The sequence below is a fragment of the Pelecanus crispus genome, chromosome 10, assembly GCF_030463565.1.
Source record: "Pelecanus crispus isolate bPelCri1 chromosome 10, bPelCri1.pri, whole genome shotgun sequence".
Lineage (NCBI taxonomy): Eukaryota > Metazoa > Chordata > Aves > Pelecaniformes > Pelecanidae > Pelecanus > Pelecanus crispus.
Window position 1 is genome coordinate 19201227 of NC_134652.1, and position 26099 is coordinate 19227325.

General features: G+C 36.9%; 1 protein-coding gene across 2 annotated transcripts in view; it reads left to right on the forward strand.

Annotated features, from left to right (window-relative positions):
- The first annotated feature begins 7590 nt into the window (after positions 1-7590).
- Positions 7591-26099, forward strand: part of PDE6C (phosphodiesterase 6C) — a 29019-nt gene continuing 10510 nt past the window's right edge. For both annotated transcript variants that reach the window (XM_009485271.2, XM_075717593.1), the window contains exons 1-14: positions 7591-8070; positions 17612-17764; positions 17878-17967; positions 18194-18334; positions 18913-18987; positions 19077-19141; positions 19253-19319; positions 20065-20112; positions 20314-20463; positions 21138-21281; positions 21365-21433; positions 24543-24689; positions 25074-25181; positions 25289-25398. In XM_009485271.2, coding sequence (XP_009483546.1) covers positions 7591-8070; positions 17612-17764; positions 17878-17967; positions 18194-18334; positions 18913-18987; positions 19077-19141; positions 19253-19319; positions 20065-20112; positions 20314-20463; positions 21138-21281; positions 21365-21433; positions 24543-24689; positions 25074-25181; positions 25289-25398 — 1847 coding nt within the window. The remainder of the gene's footprint in view (positions 8071-17611; positions 17765-17877; positions 17968-18193; positions 18335-18912; positions 18988-19076; positions 19142-19252; positions 19320-20064; positions 20113-20313; positions 20464-21137; positions 21282-21364; positions 21434-24542; positions 24690-25073; positions 25182-25288; positions 25399-26099) is intronic.

The window sequence follows — 26099 nt, forward strand, 5'->3', positions numbered from 1 at the left end:
CCCAGAACCTCTTCAGGTCCTTCTGACTGGTTCCCTCTTGCTTCCCAAAGGCTGGCTCAGCTGCTAAACCATCTCCTGATCAGCTCCCAGGGACAAGGAACTGGGGCCCTGCAAATCTTCAGGAAGGCAAAAGAGCACTTTTGTGTGGTACTGCAAAGGTGGCAGGACATATGTGTGGCCTGCAAATACCTGAGTGCATGTATGCACCACATCTGGCCCTTCTGATGTCCATTTTAAATCAGAGCTTCCAGAATTTCTACTCAGGTTTTGGCAAACTGTTTTCAGTTATATAAACCACTATTGTTTCTCCCATCCAGACAAGTTTTGCTGCCTCTGAGTCAATATTTGTTCTATAGTTTCAACATCTTTAGGAAGCATTAGAGAAAACCTGTTAATTATTTTCTAGACATGTAACCAGAGCAGGATAGGAATGATTGTTACCAAGAGAACTAATAAACTTTTTTTACCTCCCAGTTTTGAACGAATAAAGGCAGAAGCCTGTTAGTTGAAAGGCCTGTGTTCATTACTTTAAGAATTAAGCAAAAATATAATTTAAATATGGAGATACTGATGTAGTATAAAAAATACTTCAGTAGTAGCTGATGTACAGAATTAAAACAATTTATTCAGCATGGCCTTTCCCAGAAATCTACTTCAGCCTTCTATTCCTTTCATATATTCATAAAAATATTAAACTTCTTGCTGCTGCTGCCCTTTACAATCTTTTTCATATGTAATACAAACAGTGGTACAGTCTGTTTGATTTAACTGTTATTCTTTCTTTTCTGCTTTGTGTTGGAGCCTTTTTGCATAGAGAGTATATTTTTGTTCACTTTGGCAAACATCAGATGCTCAGGGCTGTTCCAAGTCTGCTCTGAAGCCTTTGATTCCCTGGATAACATCAGACACTAAAAATTCCATTATGTTTAATATTAAGCCTCTACTTGGAGTAAAGAACATATTTAACACAGGTAACCAGAAAGGCTGATGCATATTAATTGTCCTGAAACTTTCAAGAGTAGCCTTTCAATAAGCCAGCATTTCCATTTTTAAATTGGGATTTTCAAGTTTGCTAATTCCCACAGAGACTGAAAAGAAACAGCAATCTATATCCCTCTGGTGGCTTTTAGAACCTTGCTCCAGCCCCTGGCAGTGGTCACGCCAGTTATATATATGCATTTTTACAAAACTTTTACAAAACACTCACTAGTCCTTAATATATGAATTCATCATACATACAAGATCAAAATCAACATGGATTTTCTTTGTTCAGTGTCTCACATGACTGATAGTAAGAAGAGGAATTAGAGCTTGATTTATAACCTTTAAATCTATAATCTTTAATACCAAAGAAAACAATTATTTCTTTATTCTCTGCTAATTTGTGAAACATTATTATTTATCTTAAGTTTGTCCTCTTCAAAAATCTGTATACTGCTTTATATTCCCAGAGAGCTTCTTTCAGGATCAAGTCTATTCCTATAAAATTTTTTCAATAACATAATTATCCATGAAAATTCTATGGCAGAGGTTTTCAAAGGAGTCTACAGTCACTCATTCAAATGAATCAAAACCTGATGAGATTTGACCACCTCTGAAAATCTGGGTCAGTAGTCTTGTTATACTTACTGCATGTTGTCCTCAGCAGTTTTACAGATGGAGACCAATCCAGGTTTCACTGAAAAAAAAATTTAATTATGTTAATAATTTTTAATAAGATCAGTTCTAAATAGCTGCAAGAGCCATTACAGTCTCTTAAATTAATCCGAGGTCATCAACAAAAATAAATCAGAACGTGTAATTTTGTATTAGCCATGGCACAGCATTTCTTTAATTGTGTGCCTCCGCTGACCTCTGCAATGTTTGGCAACTCGTATCTGGTGGAGGTGCCTGGCAGAGACTCAGTAATTATAACTTTTAATTCATTCAGCTTCTCAAGGCTGGGATCTCTACAAACTCTAGGCAATGCCTGAGAAAACTCTTCTTTTGAACTGTTATCACTGTGGGTTTCATAGAATCACAGAATTGTTTAGGTTGGAAAAGACCTTTATGATCATCCAGTCCAACCATTAACCTAACACTACCAAGTCCACCACTAAACCAATTAAGGGTAGAGTAGTAATTTCATGTTTCCTGGCTTGGTGGCTGGATTATTTTTGATGAAAGTAAAAACTAGGAATCATTAAGGTTGGAAAGGTTCTCTAAGATCATTAGTCCAACCATCAACCCAACACCACCATGCCCACTAAACCATGTCCCAAAGTGCCATGTCTATATTTGTGGGAGCGCAAGTACAAAGGAGTCACACCAGTATTTCCCAGTCAGATTTCAACAACTGCAGAAGAGGACCTGGTCAAGTCAGTATGATTTGAAGGCTACATAGCAAAAGTTTGGCTCTGTGCCTCTTCTGGTGTAGCTATACTTCCAACTCTGCCTACCTGAGACACAGTTTACATTAACGAAGCCCTTACACAGATACAGCTAAAGCACTTTGGTTCAATGAGACAAGCTTTTTAGGCAAAAAGGCTCCTCTGTTACATCAGTTAGGTCTAGATCGGGAGTGTATTAGAAGAGGGATGGAAGGTTGCTGGCAGACTAGCATCATTATGGCAATTCAAGGGTGAATTTTTTCTCAGTCCTAACAGATGTAGCTATGCCAGCACAACTATGTAAACTCATAAACAGTGTAAACTTTGCCTCAGTTAATCATCATTTGGATTGACTTGAGCTATGGGTTTGGTTGAGAAATGATGCCAGCAAGTGATCCTCATCCAGATCTTTGGAACCTGGATATACTCCTTGCAGGTTTGTACTTCTCATGCAAACAGAAAGGAACAGAATTTGGGCCAGGATTTCAGTTAATTCTTAGAGCAATGTGCATAGATCAAGTCAATGGCATCAAATGATTGCTGGGTTCTGGGAAAGTTCAGACACTTAAAAGAATTATTAAAATATTGATAACACATAAACATGCAAATAACCTCTAATGTAAAGCATACATTTACAAAACTTGTACTAGGTTCAACACCAAGCCTGATAAATTTTATATATAACTTCCTATTCTGATGTTTGAAGCTGGCAGTGTATTTTGAGTATTATAGAAAGTTTTTTTAAAGTCAGCATGTATTTCTTGGAACCATATTTAATTGAAGGGGAAAAAAGTCTTCTACTTTTGAATTTTGCCAAGAGGTCATAAAAAAGGGGCTGATTTCTGGCAGTGATTCTGTGATTGACATTTTTTTTACATTAATAGCCCGTAAAAATCTGCAATATTTTCCATTAGGAATAGCAACAGGAAATACACAGAAAAGGTCAGATTTTCAAAGGAAATGGCAGAAAAAAGCTTTCATTGTAGGAGTTATTTTAGTTTCATTTATGACTTTTTAATAAAAAGGAAGAAACAAGAGTCACATTACTATTTAAAACATTTTTAACACTGCAACACTGAAGCTTTAAATATTAAAAGAACTAGAATTTTGTTTGTGGTCACAAGAATAAGTCTAGCTCTTAGGAGAAAGCTGGCTGACAGAACTAGAAATAAGAAATGGAGCATCCGTTTCCCGCCAGACTGCATATAGATTGAAAGCCTTTTTGCTGTCTTATGGTTATTTATTTATAGAGTCCATTCACAAACGCAGGTATCCATTAAACTCTTAGAGGCAGATTTTGCAGGGGAATGAATGACTGCTGTGTACAGAGCAGTGGATCCAAGTGTAGCCACTGCCCTGTGGAACCAGACTCACATTCACGAGTGACAACAAATGGCACGAGCTGAGCCAAGGAGCTCTGTGTACTTTGTAAGGGACAACTACGTACTCTGTCACTATCACAGCTGTTCCCCTCAGTGGCACCCTGAGTACAGAGGTCAAGGACAGAATGGAATTGAAAAGATCGGCCTTTGCACCATGCCAGCCTGTGTGCTACCTGTTTTTGTAATCTAATGACATGACATTCTGCTTAAGGAGTAAATTTGCATTGAACTCTCTATAAACAGCATTTAAACAAACCTAGTTTAAAATGGTACCTTTATTCTCTTTACCAAACCTTTGTGAGGATTGTGATTCTGAATGGAAATGTTTTTCTAGATGTATGGAAACAACTTGAAACAAATATGTAACGTTTGCCAACATGCTGGCCAGCTTGGTGAGGAGAGCTTTAAGCTATGAATGATGAAAGACATAGACATACTGGAGTGAGTCCAGCAAAGAGCCATGAAGATCACTGAGCAATAAGAGAATCGGACAAAAGGAGAGGCTGAAAGAAGTGGGACTGTTCAGCCTGGAAAGAGGGCTTGGGGGGATCTTATCAAGTGTATAAATATCTGGCAGGAGGGTATGAAGAAGACAGAGTCAGATCCTTCTCAGCAGTGCTGAGTAGTATTTTCAGTAATAAAAGATGGTCAGGTAACCTAAGATCACAGGGGGGTAAATGTGAGAGTGAATGAGATTAAAAGGCTGCCGTCCTTTGCTCAGTCTGTATACTAAAATTCATGCCAATCTACCAAGAAACCCCTGCTCACGGTCAAAGCTACAGTGCATCTGGCAACCCAGGTTAACCCCTTCATGCTAGATGGGCCATTTACTTCAGGAACTCTCCCCTAGAAGCTAAAATCTCTGTTGACTACTTATTTCATGAACCCCCAGAGCTAATCATTGGTAGTTTTAAGGGACTGTGAAAATTTGCAGCTGTATGGAAAAAACAGCTAACTTACTATCTTTAGTTTTTGCATTTTTAAGATTACTTTTGTAAGAAAAGGGACAGAAAATTATTTTAAAAGAGACATAAAAGTTGAGGTTGTTTACAAAGGTCCCCGCAAAATACCAGATCACACCAAAACAGATACACACCAAAATATTTCAGTGCCAAAAACTGGCTGGTTTAGGGGCACACAGTACCTGTTGTAAATACCTACAGAATCCATTCTCACAATCTAATCATTTAGAGAAAAATCAGTAATATTTCTGAATATTAATTTCTTGGATTATACATATGAATCTCCGATGTCCGGACAGTGGCCACAAAATTATCCACATCAAAAGACATGCAATTGAAATAAACACATTTGATCTGTGTTTCTTCAGAAAATCTTCACTGAATGAACTACATTAACTGCTATCAAGATGGACAGAGACGCTCATATACAAACACTGAGCTGAACTGGGAAACCTTATAAATACCTTTGACATTTACGTGCTACTTGAATCTATTTAAATAACCACGTCTGTCAGTTATCCTTCTTAGGAGTTTCCATGTATCACAAAGGCTCAGGAATGGTCTACTACTAAGAACTACTCCATAAATAGTTTGATTTCTGTAGTAACTATGAACGTCAAAGGCAAATGATATCATATGCATTAAAATGATAAAGCACACATATTTCTGATATTCTCTGAAATTAAAACAATTTGAAAAATATAGCGCCCAGCTCATCATGTTAAATCAAACCACCTCAGCATGGAAAAGAATCAAAGCCAAATGCATATTATTTTTGCCTTTAAAAATGCAGTGAAAATGACTGTGCGAGGTTAGTTTCCAATGTTAAACTTCCATGCATTACCCTACATATCCTACATCCTACATTAAAATGTATTTTCTAATAGTAGCTACAAATTAGGAAGATGACAGATGAGGAGAAATAATTTAACTGTGTGTGTAAATACATATAAAATTATTTTCACGTCTCTATTGCTTTTATACATATTGATGAAATTATGAAAAAAACTATTCAAAGACTTAAGATATATGTGCATTTCTTCTGACGTTTTCTTGTGAACCATACATGCATACAATGGTGAGAACATCTTGCTGTGCTGGAGTTGTAGAGTCCTGCCACGAAGTTAGTATCACCAGTTCACACCTGTAAAGAAGATGCTGCAACCTCATCCACCCACCAGTGAGGGTCCTATGCTGCCCCCAGGCTGCTAGGGGTAAGTAACCCAGCCAGAGAAAAGGAACCACAGAATGTGTCCATACTGTGCTGATTTTCATAGGCATTTTTAAATCTTTATGGCAACTGCAGTCTGGGAAAAATTAGTGTCTTATGCAGCATTTCATATCACAGTTAGAGGGAAAACTAATTTACTGAGTTAGCTGCCATTACAGACCAATCACCGACCTGTTCTTTGTGCACAAGAGGATCAGTGTCAGTTTCCCATGTTGATTCTTTTAGATCTGTTGATAAAAATGGATGTTGACACACTGTGGCCTCTGGCAGACAGATAAAGTTGTACTTTGACAATTACTCTTTTCAAATTAAGAATTGCCAAAGGGTATATGGTCTATTTTCCTTATATCAAGAATCTCTTTCTGCTCTCTGATCAGTGTGGATGCCACAAATAGAAATTAAGTTGAATTGTATTGCAGCCCTCTACGGTGCTGAAATTCCAATCTGTTTCAATGAACACAGATCATTTGCTGTCGTAGCTGGCACTCAACTTAAAGACAGACTTCTCACTCACATAGCCCTGGGGTGTTTGCTCCTAAAATTCAACACAGTTTTCATCATTCCTTTTCCATTCATGTGAGTAATGCTGAACTTCCAATGGTAGGAAACTTCAAACATGTTATAAAGCTACAACCAGATTCAAGATTCCCTTTTTGCCCACTATCTGTCAGTTATTACCCTTTTCCTGCTATTTAAGAGAGCAGAGATCTCCCACTTTTTCTGAAGAAGGCATAGAAGAAACTACATTACTTGCAGGACCCTGTAGGGTTATTTATGCTTATAGAGTAAAAATTTTACTGTCTCCTGAACTCAATTTGAATTCAAGCCATTTTCTGATTTTACTCATTCCTTTAGACTATCTATTTTTGAAAAAAAAGTTATATGTAAGTCATATCTGGCTGTGCTGAATCAAATTCTAATTTTTCACTCCATCTTCACCTAGGTAAATCACTTGAGCAAGCTCAGACTTTTGTAAGGTCTTTAGGATTTCACCTATTTTATGCATGTATAGCTTCATAATTATTTAGTTTTAGTAATCCAATTTCAATCATCTCCTGAGTATTTCAAGGAAAACTAAATTTCACTATTTTAATTTTTTCTCTGTAACATTCTGTTTTTCTCCCCTTAAGTACCTCTCACAAATACACATGTGTACGTCTGTACACATGTATAATGTGGGTTAAGTATCTAAGTGGAATTCCTCATATTAAGTTTCAATGGAAACTTTTGTGTGTATAGTACTATATATATTGTGAATGAAGGAGATAACATACAGGTGTACATATCTACACACCAGACAATGTTGTAAGGTCTAAGAATTAATTGGTAAGTTTAAAATGCTAAAATTATTCCCTTAGGATTTATGAGCTAAGAATGCTCAGGGGTTTAGTGTCCTGACATCTCTTTAATTAGCAGTCTCCAAGATCTCACACTAAGAAGATGCTAAGCCAGTGCCTTCTGTCATACCTCAAGAGTTTCAGAAGGCTTGGAAGCCACAGGGGAAGGTGAATGTACTATGCCTGTGAGCTATACAATATGTACAAAGTACCATTTTCTTACTAGTATCAAGTTAGGACTTCTTGCTACCACTGCTGCTTTGATGGTGATGCAGTTCTAAAAGAAATCTTAAGAACAATCCAGCAAAAATGGGTGAGGTCAATAAAGATGCCGTTGAAAAATACTTGGAGAACAACCCCCAGTTTGCCAAGGACTATTTTGACCGAAAAATGAGGGCAGAAGTGCTGGGAAGTATCTTTAAAGTCAGCCCTGGAGATGTGAAGGAAGGAGTCAGCTTCAAAGACATGTCCCGGCTGGAGGAGTGTAACATACTTTTTGAGCTGCTAATAGAAATCCAGGATGAAGGAGGCCCTATGGAAAAGACAGTGCACAAGGCCCTGCAGAGGCTGGCACAGCTGCTGGCAGCTGATCGGTGTAGTATGTTTGTTTGTCGTTCCCGAAATGGTATTCCAGAAGTAGCCACCAGGCTTCTCAATGTCACTCCAACTTCCAGCTTTGAGGAGAATTTGGTGAATCCAGACAATGAGACTGTTTTTCCTCTGGACATCGGGATAGCAGGATGGGTTGCTCATACCAAGAAGTTTTTTAATATACCTGATGTGAAAAAGGTAAGTGATCTCTTGGGGAATGTGTTTCTATGCATTTGCTTACTCAGCTTCCTGTGCAGAGCTTGTACAGAGTCATTCTTCAAAAACATTCCAGAGACAGAAATACAGACCAAAAGCATGAGAAAAGCAGCAGCAGAGTTAGCTTAAAATCGAGTAGAACCACATCATGTAGCCTAGTGAGGTATTTCCAGTATCCTTGCACAATAGCTGTAATGTAATTTACTATAATAAGGGAGGAGAATATTAGATTAATAGAGACCAATAAGTACTTGTGTTTCTGTTGAACAAGGCAGGCTCCTATTCTGTTTTCCAGTATGGGCTTGCAAGTGTTCACCCTTTTCATTCCATGCTGCCATACATGCACCTCTAAATACAATTAGTTTGCAGCTTTGGTAATGAGGATGCTTCCTTATAAGTAGGTGAATGAAGCCAGATGAAGATGATGTCAACATATATGTTCAGCTTCAAGCCTGTCTTTGAATTTAAAATGGCTACAAGTTTTGAGTGTGTCCAGATCCGTGTGCTCTGACATTTTCAAAGTTGCTGTTGAATTTGCACAGAATCACTTTCTTTAGTTATGGTGCTGATAAGGGTTATTACAAATGTTAATTAAAATGATGAGTGACCTAACGGAAATTACACATGCATGAATGAGAACTGCTTCAGAAACTGCTCTGAAATACATGGGAAAACATAAATGTGCTTTGTTGTAGATGTGTTTAAAAATAGCTAACCTTATATTATCAAATGGTGACATGGTCATTTCTTTTTAGTCTTATGTGGAAAAGCTCAGCATAATCAAATGGTGCCAAGATAATTATACAAGATGACAGTCTGGCTTCGCGGTATTTCCTATACAGACAATTTAAAATTCCAGGCCATTTTAGAGATGGAAACCACCTCAGTGTCCTAATGTCAATGTAACTAATAAAAATCTTTAAACACTGCAATTATCTGTGTTTTCCAGGAGGTAAAATAAAGTAACGTATTTTATCATGTTAAAAGTTGGCACGTGTAAAGAAATAAAGGACTACTTTTAAAGCTCAGAAACAAATGTATATATATGTGAAAAGAACATTCCAATATATAGTAAACTACCTCAGATGTAAGTAGGAATCACAGGAGCAAACAGAAGAATGACTGATTTGAGAAAACAAATCAGTTGATTTTTAACTGACCACTAAGATGCTTTCTTCAATGGCTGCTGTTCTGACAAGAAGCATCTGACTTACTGCCTCTTACCACCACATGGGGAGATTGGAGGATAATCCTTCTAAATTCATAAGGATGATTACATGAGAAAAGATCAGGAGGATCAAGAAAGATGTGCCTTCTATCAGACACTGCACTGCTCCTTAATATCATTATGTGAGAGGTGCCCAGAGCAGGGCTGCCCAAATATTTCTGCATTTGCAATAGGATTTGTTCAAAATGTTGTGACAAATGTAATTTGAATATGCTTAAATAAGAGAACCTTTCTGTCCATCTAGTCCTGCTAGGTATACATTTTGCACTCATAAATTAATTCACGTTGGCTGAATATCTGTCCAGCTATTATTCAGTCATTCAAAGGTAATCTTTACTTAGGCATCCATTTACTCTCTTAGGATTACTGAGGTCTATGCCAGTAGGCCCACACTTAAAAATGCAGTTAAACCATGCTGCCATTAATCCACATGTGGTAACTAAATGCCATCAAAACATTGACATTTTATAAGTTAATTGCAAAACTCCCAGAGACTTCTCTGGCACCAAGATTTGTTATTTAAAAACAACCCTGAAGGACTCAAAATTGTCACCATTTCCATTCTATTTGTAAAAAAAAGCCAAGTGTCCAAATCCACACTCCTCACACAGGCAAAGCTCCCACTAATGTCACCAGAATCTTTATCTCCATAAGGAACCCAGAACTGCATCTTAGTCAGTAACATTTAAGGAATATAATTAGTCCATTGCAGCAGAAATAAGCAGCCACTGAAGCCTTTATCACATTTTCGAAACGATAATTATTTTTCAGATCATTTTGTATGCACTTCAGTCAAACTATATTGTCTGCTACCCAAATCCTGAGCAAAAAATGACAAGCAGCATTAAGCAAGAGAGGAATTTTTCCTGTACTGCCTTGTCAGAATACAAAATGCACAAGGAATAATTCTAGATGGCTATAGCACTTTAAAGATGTCATGTCTAACCACTTTCTATTGTTGACACAATCCATATCCAAACAGCATAGTGTTTTTTAAGTCTTAAGTACATGACAACATTGACAAACCCATAGTGAGACATTTTCATGCTTCAATCACCACCCCTTTATAACAAGAGTGAATGCAATGGAAGATCACAACAGCAATAAATCATTGAAAAAGACCTAAGACTCCACTTTTAGTGCTTGGTAGCCAGTTCTTTAGGGATTATCTCCTTCAACCTGGAAAGGCACCAATAAATGTGACGAAGCTCCTCATCCTGACTAATGCTTCAGAAAAGCAAAGCAGAGGAAAAGATACAGACCTTCCGTAATTAACTTAGCAGCCAGAACAGTCCCCCCCCGCCCAAGATTATGGACCTGTTGACTGTGAGAGCTCATAGTGTTTAATCCAGGATTTAGCAGTAGTGAGAAACAGCAGGCCAGGCAGGACCACTACCCTAATAATTTCCCTCACATTATTCCGAGGGTCTGGCAAAGGATGTGACTCAAATATTCCAAAGTAAAACAATAGACTGCATAAAATTTGATATGTCTATTAGTATTCTTTAAATATTAACTGATAACACAGACAACATGATAAAGAGTACAATTACCTTACATCTTTTGCCAAGGCATTATTTCCAAATAAAACTAAGAACTAAGAAATAGTTAAATAAGGAGCATGTCTTCTGGGGAATCAAAATCTCACATTCTCAGCCTGTAAGAACCAATAATAAAGACTATATATACTTGCTTTAATCCATCATGTATTTAAATTATTGCATTATTCCTCTTAATTCAGAGATATTTGAAGACAAAGATTTAACTGAGGATTGGAAACTCAAAAAATAATATTCCTGGTTATAGTAGAGTATAAAATTATATAAATGGTGAAAAAATGCTTCAAAAGAAGTGAAGGCTTTTGGATTAGATCCATAAAGAGACTCAAATGTTCTGATGCTGAAATGACATGCCCTCATTTTTAGAGGTCCTGCACTGGAATCCACAATACCCAGTGAAGAAGCAACAGTGTGGAGAGATTCTGGTGCTTCCAACTCAGATTAAGCAGCCAGAGCAGTGATCGTTGTGGCACCTAATTTAACCACTGGAAACTTATGATACAAAACAAATATACCATTCAGTTGCAAGCACTTATCCCTTTGTAAACTGAGCCAGCTTCAGTTTGCACGAGTCTTTTTTTTTTCTGGGAGCTTTACTTCTCTTTAATGCAAGGGTGGGAGAGACTTTAATTCCAGGCCTGTCTGAAGTGACAGGAGTTTCAGATTTGTGGGAATGTGCTGGTCCCCAGACTCCGGGCTGTCTGAGCCTGGAATGAGGAAGAAGAGATGCTCCATCCCTCTTCTTGAATCTACACCAAACTGTAAAATAAATTAAAGATTATTCGCAGAGGGGAGAGAAAAGGGTAAAGGGAAGCATGGGTTTGCAGCTCAGTGGTTCAAACTCCCATGTGGTAGTGAGGAGACCTGGACATGGACCTGTCATCCAGCTGCTGTGTGTCAACAGTTGCTCTGGTAACACACAGCAGTGGTCCTGGGACCAGGTGTTGGTCTTAGACTCCCTCCTAGGGCAAGAAGACATTGCTGGAATCGGATGCATCAGTGTCAAAAATATGAAGCAGTGGGAAAGTACAGGAGAGAGCAAGATGGTCAATGACACAATTAGTTGCCCTGAAAACTGAAAGAATGGAGTCACTTTATGGTGGAGCTGGTAGCAGGGCAGTCACTTGCTAATAAGATGTCTCAGTTCCCAACTCACGTTCTGCTAGTCCCCTCACAATGTGATCTTGGAGAAGAAATCCAAATATCCAACATATTGACAAGGCAGAGTATGTTTAAAAAAGCTTCAAAGGCCAGAGGAAGATTGTTAAATTAATGTCAGAGGGAAGTTCTTGAGAAACAAACTCAGAGTTGTTAAGATGAGAAGAAATGAGAGCAAAGATACACAATACTACAGAAGTACTGCCTTCCTGAATGTCTGGAAAGTAACGCGAATTGAAAGAAACAATCCCAAGATAAACTGAAAATGGGGGAAAAATGGAAAGGTAGACTTTTAACTGGGAAGAACTTGCATTGTAAATGTTAATGTCTGCTCCTCAATTTCATCTTATCATCTTGATAATAAAAAACAGATTGTCATAAACTTACACTCAGTATAGTAATTATTAACTGGAAAAATGGAAACATGTTCCAATCTGTTATAAAGACAAAGATTCAGTCAACTTACAAGAAAATATTTTAACACCAGAACAAGTTTCTGTTAATCGTGCCTTCCAGAATAAAAACCCAAACCTTTAATTCTTTCCTTGAATTAACATGTGTTAAAACAGGAAAGGTCCCAAAATTGAAGAAAAGAATGAACATTAAAAATTAAAATTAAAAGCTCCCTTTTAGCCTAATTTTCTTGTTTTATGTGAAAAAAATACTTAAACCAATATAATACAGATTCAATTTCAAAAAGTTGCAAAATAGCCACTACATATGGCAAATAACAAGCAGACATTTCAGTGGCATTAAATGCTGTTAAATATATGTTAATTTCTGCTTGATTCAGTTTCAAAACTCTAGTGATCTTGAAGATACCAAAGTCAATTTGTTCTGTAATGCTAATAAGTTACATGTCAAAATGTAGTTGCCTTATATCCTGGACAATACATGATTTTTTGAGTATGGCCTAATGAATGGCCAACTCATTTAGTTAATTGGTTTTGGTTTTGAATCAGACTGATGACATTTTCATAGCTGATGGTAGGTACTTTTTATTTTCCATTCATACTCAATTATACCATTTTGAAACAAAAACATTTGTGAGTTGAAATTAGGATAAGCAGAAATAAGAGATAAAACAATACAGCACACCAATACCACCTACTCAGTGGTAAAATTTTTGTTTGAGAAATCTGAGCCAATACAGGACAATCAGTGGGAGAACAAAATGTCAGGAAGAGGAGAAAATACTGCAGGGCTACCAGAAAGAAAAACACAAACATATAAAGATGGTGCAAATAAATGTGTGATAATGATAAGAGTGTGCCACCAGATCCTGATGTCAGAGGTTCCTGTGGTTCCTGTTCCAGTAGCACTCCAGACCCACTCCTGGTCATCACACATCCAAAGCATGATGAATTTTAATCTGTCTGAGCTCGTCTATCCAACCCGGAACCTCCAGCCCAACATGAGCAAAGTAGTCATAACTGCAAGAGGTCCCAGAAAGCCATTCTTCCTCTGTGCTTTGTAAGAGGAAAGAGGTGGAGGAAAATAGGCATCTGCTCTCTTTGGCACTACCACCTCAGCTGCAGGATTAAGTCTTATCACTTCTCCTCAACTGTGTTATTTGATGCACTTTGCCAAACTCAACATGGAGAGGTGGGCTGCACAGCAGATACTGACATGTCACTTGGAGTTGACACAAGAAGGAAGGAACAGTAAGTTTTTTGAATGGGAGTAATGGTGATGGTGATATGAAAACCAAGGTGTAAATGTCATCTGTGGGACATGAACAAAATGACATCATGCTGCTTCCTAGCAAGACCCCCAGTCAAGGAAGCAAAGGTTTGTAGGAAAGTCTCATTTCCCAAAATTTCAAACCACATGTGTAATGAAGATGCTGATGGTGTGCCAAATCAAAAGCAATTGGGAATAAGCAAGTATACTGGAGGTGTGAGAAGCGTCGGTACTAAAAACTTTGAGCTGCTGTTCCTATTACTTCAAATCAACCAGAGCAGTGAATCTTCACCCTGACTAGGTGAACAGGGAAGAGGGATCCTTGTTCCCTTACACTTTTGGTTTGAGTTGCTTTTCACACTTCTCCATTTCTCTTTCCTGCATTTGTATAAATTACATACTTCTACCTGTGCAATGGAAACAAAATTAACAAGGGTTACACTGTCTCATTACTTACAACAGTGTTTGCATTTTTTGATCAAATTTACACTCAACAAATAATTTACACTGCAGACTTTGACCTGGAGTTTCCAATAGCATCAAACTCACTTGCCTCAGGCTGCATTTTGTCATTAATCCAATCAGAAATGCTCAAGGCTTAGCTTGGTGTTCTGGAGCACAGTGTAGCAAATCCTAAGACAATGTTACGAATTGGGAGATGTGCTTCATTTATTAAATATTGTAGGATGGTTCAATGAACACTGGAATGATGGTCTTCATCATCTTTCAAGCTTGGCATAGAATAAAGTCTGTGAAAGGCCAGAAATTTTTGCAGAGCTCTTTTTCATAGTTTGCTTAAAGAATTGTGGGATATCTAAAACCAGCCAATGAAGGAGAACTCATCATGAAAGAAATAAGGTCTTTAAAAACTGGTAAAAGGAAACATAGAAGAACATATCACTCCCAAGAAAGGAAATGAGATCTGCAGGGAGAGCCATGAAATGAGAGACACAAGATGGTTCCTTCTGGGCAGTCCGTCAATAAGAACTTTCCAGAAACAATAAAGTAACACTGGTTGTTTCTTTTTTTTAAAACCCAAACTACCTAATCATTAAGTATTATCTGCTCATACAGTCTTTTAAAATTAACTTTCTTCTCAAAATGCCTGTAGCTCCCAGGGAAGTGAGTTTTTCTCATTTATATTTATTTTACCTTATTACAGACATGAACTTACAGTTGTTTAGCTACAATTCAGAGTCAGATGTGGTATAGTCTCAGTAAGCAAGTTTATTTGTAACTGCCATATGAGGAAAATAAAAATTATTTTTAGAAATGGATTAACTACTAATTTCAAGTGTATAGGCTACATACATAGTAGCCTGCCAAACCCCTCTCCAGTTACCTTCTATCATCTATAACAGACAGATGAACACAAAGAAGCATCCTGATTTTCCACTCCTGTATGCTGGTGCTAGCTTAGTGCAAGTCCAGGACATGTTGCACATCTTAGGATATACCTGCATTGTACAGTAAATGGCTAGGTATCTTGGCTTTAAATGGAGCTAGTAGAAAATGCTTGCAAATGTACTACAGCTAGGGAATTATCAACAGATTGCCTTCTCCTCATTTTTTTAAAAGCCTATTTTATGATTTAACTGAGAGCTGAAAGTGTACAACATTGCTCTAAAAGATGGTTGGATTCATAAGTTCAGGCTCAAATAGACTAAGTGTCCACATTCATATATTCAAGGGAGCACCAAGATGCTCTTCTGGCTCTGGTACTGCAGAGCACATTTCTGGCTTATTTGTCTATGAATATGATTTTCCAGACATTGTGAAAAGTGATTTTCTTTGAAAACAAAAGGAGCTTATGTTCTCAAGGCAAAATATTTTAAAACCTTGATTGGAAATAAAGGCTTCAAAACTCCTAGCAATTATGTGCAAAATATTTAATAATGAAAAGCCTAAATCTAAGCACAATTTTTTGCTTGTATATGCAAATCATGTGCAATAGGAGTCTGTATATGCTATGGGAATGCTGCCAATGCGTTACAAGGTATACATATCTTTCTGCATTGCACTATCTAGGCACAACTCAGGATGGCTTGTGGTTACTGAACTTTTTGTTTATTAACACAAACTGGCATTCTTTAAAATTTTCCTATCCTCTGCAAAAAATTATGTGACCAAAGTGCTTCTGAACAGTTCTGAACACCACTGCTTGTACCTTCAGTCTGGAGTTACTAAACAAATTAAGACTCAGCAGCTGTGTCTTGCTGATTCAGCTTACTTGGTGTATGCAGGTCCCTTTTAAGTATTCAGAAATCCAGGAGTGTCTGCAATTTTTATTTATTCCCTCACAGCAGCATACAGCACTCTAAACCCAGGAACTTGGGCTTCGCCATTATGCTAGATGCTCTTGGTGAGGCAGAGGAACTACAAAACAGGGTCAAATTCTCTACCTGATTTACTTTATTTTGAATGGCTAAAACAGTGAGAGATTCAGAAATTGTTACTGAAGCCCAAAACCACATCCAAAACCAGAATGGTTATGTCAGTAGGTAATACATCTCACAGAAAATCAAGTATTTCCATGCAATAACATACTTGTTTAGCAGACTGCAGGACAGTACTTGATTCTTACGTAGAAGAGACAGATTGACTGGTGTTTTCCCTGGATGTCTGTTAAGTGAGGTACCCCTATACCTTTCTCTGAGAAAAACAGAAAAAGTCGGAACTGGCTACACTTTCCAGGGACCTAAATACAGCCCGATACATTGAACTACAGAGAAAACACATTGGTTACTTTTATTCTTCTCAGTGGGATTTATGGGGATAACACAGGCTGTCCTTAAGAGAGTCAATTCTGTGTAAGAGAGCCCTTAGTAAGAGAGCTGCTTAGTAGAACCATGTCACTTCTCAGTATGCACATATTGACAGATTTCAATCCCCCAACTCATAACTCAGCTCATTTAGATGTATTATGGTAAGAACATAACAAAACACAAGCCTTGACAAACAGATTTCCCTGACAAATTTCAAATCCATTTTTAAATAAAAGAGAACACTAAAGTGTTTCAAAGAAGACACCAAGAATGTCTTTGATATGAGGAAACAAAAGTTTTCCATGAAACATGAACTAGCTTCCTCGTGTTTTTGACATAAAAGAATGAAGAGAATAGCTTTTACTAAACCCTCCTCAGCACTAGGTTTCAAGGATGAAGTCGGTGGGGTAGTTAGTTGTGGCTCATTCATTAGCCACGTGGTCTCATTCCCACAGGATCGCACGCCCAACAAAAGCAGCTCTGTGTCTGTATCCCCCTGGTCCTACTCCCTCCCATTCACCAGAAGAGCATGTTGGGCTGGGAGAAGCAGGAATGGGAGTCTGTCAAATAGGAAGGAGTAAGAAACAGCTCAGCCAGATGCATACCTGCTGGGGATGCCTCTCTGCCAGAAGCATTCTTAGCCATATACATTCAGGACAGACAGTAGTTTTAAACATTGTGTAATGGGACAGTATAGTGAATTTTATCTATAGAAATAATTAAATAATAATAAATATTAACATAGCTATGAAATAATTCTCTTACATGCAAGCTATATGTATTAGACACTCAGGTAGCCACAAAGTCATATTACTCTCTCCTCTATTCTAGATTTTCCCATATTTTTAATTCTTCAAATTCCTCATCATTCTCATAGAAACCTGCACAGAGCTTGGTTTCAGAAGCTATATTCATAACCAATGCCTAAGTTAAGCTTGTACATATAACTCTGCAAGACTGGGTTAAATAATAATAATGTTTTTTGTGAGTATAACCTACAGCACTGTGAAACTGTGCTCATAGCATCGCAAAAATAAATTATCAAATGAAATTATCATTTGCTCTTGGCATGGTAATTAATTGTTATGTGTTTCATTTGTGCTTTTTTTTTTTTTTTTTTTTTCTTTCAGAACAACCATTTTTCTGACTTTCTGGACAAAAAAACTGGTTATACAACAATCAACATGTTGGCAACCCCAATTATGCAGGGTAAAGAGGTGCTTGCTGTTGTGATGGCACTCAACAAATTAAATGCCACTGAGTTCTCAAAAGAAGATGAAGAGGTAATAACCTCAACTGTCACACAACAGTACAGTTGTTAGTTCAACAAGTAGTTTGAGTGAATCTACCTTTTGATTTGATACTTTTGTCTTTTTTTGCTCTTTGTCATTTTTAGGTCTTTAAAAAATACCTCAATTTTATATCTTTTGTCCTAAGAAATCATCATATGACGTATCTCTACAATATTGAATCCCGAAGAAGTCAGGTATAGAAGAATTCATTAATGATAATACTTTGTTTTTGTGTGAAACCATTATTATTCCCACTATTTGATATTCTTGCAAGCTTATTGAAGTAAGGAGAGCATCTATTTAACTTTTTTATTTGATAATAGTAATGCACCTTATCATTTTATTCTGGAATGCCTAGGATTTATATGTGTTTGTTTTCTTTTGTGAATGTTTACCCTCTTTCTCTTTTGTTGTAAACAGATGCTTTTGTGGTCTGCCAACAAAGTATTTGAAGAGCTAACAGATATAGAACGGCAGTTTCACAAAGCACTGTATACTATTCGAATGCATTTGAATTGTGAAAGATACTCTGTTGGTCTGCTGGACATGACTAAAGAGAAGGTAACAATCATTTTACCTACTTGCTAGAAATGTGCTACTCCTAACCTTAAGTTACAAAATCCATCCTTCTAATTCATTTGTTCTGCATATTTCTAGTGCACGTCTCTCCAAGACACAAAGTTACCACGCTTTCTAATCCTTTGGGATAATTTATATAAAATCTAACCACATTACAAAAATTATATGCAAAATGTAAGCATGGCAAAGCATACAACCATGATAAACATACAGGCTAATTCTGAAATAATTTTTCATATTAATAATTCCATGTGAGAAAGGGTAGAAGAGGGAAGAGCAGGTCTGATTATTGCTTTATAAATACCTGCCTTCTACAACAACAATTAAGCTGTGCAATCATCCAGAGATGAGCTTCAGATTAGCCTGCAATTTACTGGTAAACATTTCTTGCCTTGAATATATTTAACAGTGTTTTCTTAATATTGTCTAAAATGTGACAGTACAGATATGGAGAAGGAAAATAAAATTGCTATCCACAAATATCATGATATCTATGAACACAGAGCTGATTTTTTTTTTTTTCCCCTCCATTTGCTAAACTCTGTGCATCATTTTCTCAGGAATTCTACGATGAGTGGCCAATCCGGCTGGGGGAGGCAGAGCCTTACAAAGGCCCCAAGACACCTGATGGACGAGTGAGGATATTAATTTTTTCTTTTTATGAATCTTAATTTTGACGTTGAGGTTGTACAGGTCACCTACAGGGTTTTCTCTTTTTATTTAGGAAGTCAACTTTTATAAGATTATTGACTATATTTTACATGGAAAAGAAGAAATCAAAGTAATTCCGTGAGTATTCATTGGCAGCCTGCAAATGTGTGGTAATTAGATACATTGCTAGGATAGAATAATAACACGTCTGTGTTGTAGAAATCATTTAATTTCATTCTCTCTCTAAAGGTCACCTCCAGCAGATCACTGGTGTCTTGTCAGTGGATTACCAACATATGTTGCTGAAAATGGATTTGTAAGTTCATAGGAAAAGTAAAAACTAAAAGTTTTAGTTCATGCAGTACTTCTGATTGAACAAAAAAACCCCCAAATCTCCCCATAATCAAAAACCTCCACACAAATACCGTGCTGCTTTCAGTGTCACTGGTTGCTAGTGAAATCACATGAATCAGCAGTCTAGATGGAGACAAGCCCTCAGCACAAATGGCCAAAACATGAGGAAAATTTCCCTCTGATTGTGGTGACATCAGGGGAATAATGTGTGTCTGATGTCACTTTCCAGGTGTGCTAACTAAGTCTCACAACAAAATGTCAAAGAAAATCATCATACACACAGTTCTAAAATTTTCTTTTCTTATCTCTTCTTGTGCAGACAATATACGTAATTCAAAGTTGTGATGTATGACAGTTATTAGTAATCCTATGGCATTTTTAATAGCAGTAAGGACAGACCCCTTAGTACTCAGTTATTTCTTTCAATAAATCCCCAAGCCATTTTAAACTGGAAGTGATTTTCTTAACCGTTATGCTTATGCACTGTGAGACATCATACATTAGGGACTTTGCTACAAGCACTCCAGAATGACGTCCGTTAGAATAAACACATCTAATTTAATAGGAAAAGTTTTAATTTCTGTAGCTAGCTAGGCTGCTCAGTGTTGTTAGCTTAGAAAATAAACATGCCTTTTTAAAATATCAGACCAAGTCTTGGTGCACATTATATTCCATTTAAACAATGTCTCCTTTTCTTTATGCTGCAGATTTGTAACATGATGAATGCACCCGCAGATGAGTATTTCACATTTCAGGTAATTCCAGTAAAGTTAATAATTACAGATATTGTAGAAAAATATGCTAATGCTTTCCACCAATTATACAGTTGGTTACATAAATAATTTCTCCTTTGTTTGTGATGCACAGGTCTTAGTGTTACCTCACCTATATCAATCAATAGCTGTATCACTACTTTCAAAGAAATATACATTTCCTGTTCTTTGGCTTTCCTACAGAAAGGACCAGTGGATGAGACCGGATGGGTTATCAAAAATGTCCTGTCATTGCCTATTGTCAACAAAAAAGAAGAAATTGTGGGAGTTGCAACATTTTACAATAGGAAAGATGGAAAACCTTTTGACGAGTATGATGAACAGATCATTGAAGTAAGCTGAACAGGATTAGAGGCTTTAAGGAACCATATGATGTTAATAAAAATATTATTGTAAAGAGTCATTTTAAAATGTCTAAAAATTTTCAAATAGGCTATATTAACATCTAACCAAAGGTCTGTCCTCTTCACTATAGTTTCTTACGAACCATAAATTTTATTTCCCTTTATAAACCTGAAATTTTGAGAGAGATCATTTACATTCCAATAACGAACAAACATCAGATATAATTTTAATCATTTGACTTTTTAGTGATGGTCAGCTTCTCCTAACTAGCTGTGGGTAAGCAGGTATGGCGTGCTGCCTGCCAATGGATATCGGGCCTGTGGTCATGGGAGTTCCCAGAGTGTTCATGATCACATACACCTGGGCAAGATAAGATGCTACATAGTGTATCCAGGTCCACTCAGCTAACTTCAGCTTCATAAGCCTCAAAGTCCAGCATACAAAATGGGAGTATGGGCCCTTAATTACTAGGTTGAGACAAACAACGCCATTAAAAGCTGTGAGGTGCTAACAGAACCTGTTGATGGAAGGTAAAGGCCTCTAACAAGTAGAGTTACACAATGCTTTTCAAAGGGCACTACCAGAAACTGGAGTTTAAGAAAAGTTGTCAGTTTAATTTTATTGTCATGGTGTCATCTCCACTTTGCTTGGCTTTGTTCCAGACTCTCACACAGTTCCTGGGGTGGTCTGTTTTAAATACTGACACTTATGACAAAATGAACAAGCTTGAAAACAGGAAAGACATTGCTCAGGAAATGCTTATGTACCAGACAAAGGCCACCCCTTCTGAAGTTGAATCTATACTGGTAAGTTTCTGTCCACAGTCACAAAATTAAACTAGGAAATTTGCTACACAAAAACTGAATTTCTTACTCATTTTCATTTTTAGAAATACAAGGAGAAATTAAATGTAAATAGTATAGAAGAATGTGATCAAAAGGATCTTATCAGGATTTTGGTAAGTCATTAAACTGAAAATTCTGGTAGCATGTTTATATCGGATAGTGATGTGTCTTCATTATAGAAAAAGTTGTGTATAGCCAAATCCTGATTAATACAATTGATTTTAGCTATCAGCTCCACAAGATAGATGGAGTTAATTTAATAATACATCTTCAACCTCTTTGGTTCTTCTATGTGCAGACCCCACTGTTACCTACAGAGAAACATTCTGTCCCAAATATATGTCAACAGACTTGGATAGTCAGAGTTATATAGAAACGTTTATATGAATTAACATTTAAAGCGTTTAACTTCTTTAAATTTCCATGGGGACAGTGCTATACCTATAATTGAATTTATTTAATTTTGAAAAGAAAAGAAGGGGCATTGATGTAAGGTCACTTTTGTTGAGTAAGAGAACACAGGTAGGATTGTCCAGTGGAAGTAACCTACTTTCAGATTAATTTTCCTGCATTACCTTAGGCAGAGAAGTCCAAAGACAGTGATCAGTGACTTCACAGTGATGAAACAGATTTGACCTAATCAGTTAAAACTCTGCTACTGCTAAAACAAAAATGAGACACCTTCTTTTCCAGACTGTGCAGTCCTCTGGCTGCCTTAGTATTTCAATCTAGAAAGGGAGTGCCTTTTTGGAGGAAAACTCCTTTTGTGCTCACTTAGTGCACTTCATTTTTTCTTGTGGAGCAGTCCCGGTGCACATGCACTGCCTTACTTTATCTGAAACAAGAGATGTGCTCCAGGAAAACAGTGAATGAACTCCCACTGTTAATGGATCAAAACAGAGCTAGGCTGAAGAAAAAAAGTCAAATACACACAAATCTGTTGACTTCCAGTACCAACCACTTCACATATTTCCTCCTATTACACCACATTTGCTAATGTAGACATACCCATTAGGAAAAGATCTCATTAAACTATTTTTAGTTATGTAAATGTGCATGCCAGAATGCAATGGTGCTAAGGCTTTACTGGCTCCCACAAAACAGATGTTCACACAGCTTACAAATTTACAAAAAACATCAACAGACCATATATAGCTTCACATACCTTTTGAAGTAAATTTAATTTAGCTGCATGAAGAATTGCAAATATTAATAGATAAACATTATAAAAACTCTCTACTGGTAGAGCAACAAGTGATTATTAGGGTACAGGCTCCAAATGTAAAAACATAATACTTGTATGAATCTTTAAATCTCCAAAAAGCAATTAAAATGAGTTCTTTCAACGTTGTAGAGTCACAAATTCAAAGGTCTAATGTCTTCTGCGCTGCCAAGACTACATGCAAATGCTTTATCCTATTATAAGACCTGGAATCCCAGATAGCTAATGGGATAAGGCAGGTGTTTCTAGATCTGACGATTCACAAAGTAATGGGTCTTAAAACATCACTGCTCCAGGTTTCCTTGTCCTTGACCTCAGATCAGAGTAGATATAAAGGAAAATCCCAGGGAGAAGGAAATACCTTTGCATGGATGTTCAGCCTTGTTTGTTGAAATATATGCATACATCATCTTTTTTCCTTATCTGTAAAAGGGAGATGATTTATAGACTACTGTGGAGGAAGGGAGTAGCTGTGATCATATAATCTATTTTTTGTGTTGCATCAGACTTCCCTGAATTAATTCTTCTTTGGACTGGAGCACATCCTTTAAAATATAATACTGCTCTCCCGAGGCTTTGGGATATACAGACGAAAAGTGTTATAGAACAGTTCATTAATATCGCTATTACCAGTTAGGCTATTCAATGTGAATCTATATAATGTATACAAAATAGGCAATTTAAATTTAATACAGGATTCTTAACTTTCAAGTCCTCTGCATTTTAGAATTTAGTATATGTTTTACGGAGGTTCTTCAGCACAAGGAAGAGCTGGCCTAAGCTCTGTATCTGCCCTTCAGAAAGAGAAAAACCTCTGAATGGCATCCAGACAGCCTCTAATGAAATTTAGTGCATGGGGAAAAGATTATGCACTTATACAGTCCACTACTTCTAGAACGATCCCTCATTTTCATCAGTGGTCAGGATTGTTCAGAACAGACTGTTGTAAACTACAGAAAAGCAATGACTAGGACAGAATTACCACCAACTACAGCACTAGAAAGGAAATTACTCTAAGGGATTTGAAGTAAGCCATAATAACCATAAATACTATATACTTTGTACATTTAAGCATTGTAACAATTTTTACTTTATGCATATACTGAGATCATTCAAGAGCCAAGCAGTCAATAATCTACTGCAAGCAGACAAACAAGAACACAGATAAGATTTGTGAATTTTTACATCTGACCTTGTAGGATCTTCCAGCCCACTTTCCATGTGCCACATCAACCTTACAGGTTTGTCTATTAAGTGTATACAGGCTATCACAGACAAGGAGAGACTGTCACAGGAGGCAGGGTAACACAGACTGATTTTGAGAGTTGGTTGTGGAGCAGAAACAAACCCACCAACAGCACTCCAGAGGTTAAAAAATTACAGGAATCTTTGCTTGCCTATAGTGTCTCCAAGAGAGGGTAAGGCTATGGGTAAGTAGGCATGCAAGCAAGCCTTCTGTTATTAAAAAAAAATATTATTGTTATACTTCATTCTACTGTAAAAATGACAAATGTTTTGTTCTAGACAGGTTGGTTTTGGTCACTGTATTCTTCACTATCGTAAGAGCCAAAAGGGAAGACCAACACTCAACAAGAATAATTTTGGTTGTGAAAAAGATGAACTGCAACCTTGAGATTAGGCTAAAAGTGGGAGAATCATAGGATTTTATACCAGGAAGGAGAAATTCCAAGGCCTGAGATTTCTGAACTAAGGAAATGTTGAGACGTTCACAACAGATTGTGTTGGAATTCACAGTAGCAAGAAACACCATCTGGCCAAGACTTTTACCTATCCTCTTTGGGAAGAAAGCCAGCAGTATCATGATTGTGTTTCAGAACTTAATACATACTACTTTGTACTGAAACCTGAGGCCTTTGAAGATCTAGTAAGCATACTGTCCTTAGGCAATGTTTCTACTGAAGTCAGAAAAGAAAATTAAGAAGTTTTTCCAGCTTTGTTCTTGCCAGAAAAACCCTTGTGTTTTTGACTTTTCCTAACAGAAAGAAGAATTACCTGATCCAAAAGATTTAGAACTGTACGAATTCCGCTTTAGTGACTTTCCTGTTACAGAGCATGGCCTGATAACTTGTGGAATACGACTGTTCTTTGAGATAAATGTTGTTGAAAAGTTCAAAGTCCCAGCTGAGGTCTGATTTATTTTGTCTTGTTTATATTTATTTTAAGATAGAATAAAAATAGCTGACTCTAGGTACTTTAATATAGAAGTAGGCAATACTAAAAAATTAGTGGTATGGATAACAGTTTTCCATTCTAAATTAAACATTTGCATATTTGTCATGAAGACTTAAAACTAATCCTGAAATTGTGTGAGCTATAGAAGGAATTAAACCAACATGCATTTACATAAGAACAATTTGCTGGTTCCATGTTTAATTCAATGAAAAGCAATTATCTTCATAGAACTTGTACATTATTACAGTAATTTCATAGTATATTCCAGTAATTTTATAGGAATTACATCATTTTGTTTCAATTAACAGCACAGTATTAATCACTTTTGTTCATAATAGGTCCTTACAAGATGGATGTACACAGTCAGGAAGGGTTATCGAGATATCACTTACCATAACTGGCGACATGGATTCAATGTGGGACAAACAATGTTTACTCTGCTGATGGTAATGTTGCTAATATTAACCTTACATTCATTATTTAGTTTTCCTTTCAATTCCAACTGGAAAATTCAGGAAGATACACACTCAGAATTGTCTGTTTTCTTTTACAGACAGGCAAAATAAAGAAATACTATACTGATCTAGAAGCCTTTGCCATGGTTGCTGCTGCTTTCTGCCATGACATTGATCACAGAGGGACCAATAACTTGTATCAGATGAAGTAAGTACAAATGCTCAAATATATGGATGTGTAGCATTTTTAGTGGCAAATGAAAAAAAAATGTCAAAACTTGCAAAAATATAAGGTATATATTTCATATTCATCTGGCCTGAATGAACATTTATCTTACAGAAGATTTCTGCCTCAGCATTTGTCATGACAGCTGAAACACAAAGACAAAATGCAAAAGCAGAATCTTAGAAGGATCTCCTGGAGCAGCAATTCATTTTTAAGAGCAACTAAGCTCTTGCATCTTTGGATTGTAGCAGAGCTTCATGCACATGAGGCCACAAAGAAATGAGAAAAGTAAATTAAAATCCCTAACTGGATTACTTTTTTTCAAGCCAGGGCATAAGCACTTTTCTGGAGCGGGATTCAGAATGTGGCATAGACAAGGGCTGGTTTAGAGGGAGACAGCATTTAAGATCCATTCTTTTTCTCTGTTTTTTACTGTGTGATTTCACTAGTTCAGTTGTTCCCCACCCACTCAGTTTACTGATTGATGTAGGTCATTTCCTGAGGTGTAATCTCCTCATGTTACACAGGATTCTGAGCTAAAGAGCTTGTGTTCTGCCGCTGGGTCCACATGCCAGCAAGTTACACATCATGAGATTAAGCTTTGCAATTCATGCTCCTTTTTGTTCTGAGAAAATATTCTAAAGGATTTGTGATTTTTCCCTTTTTTGTTATAAAACAATATT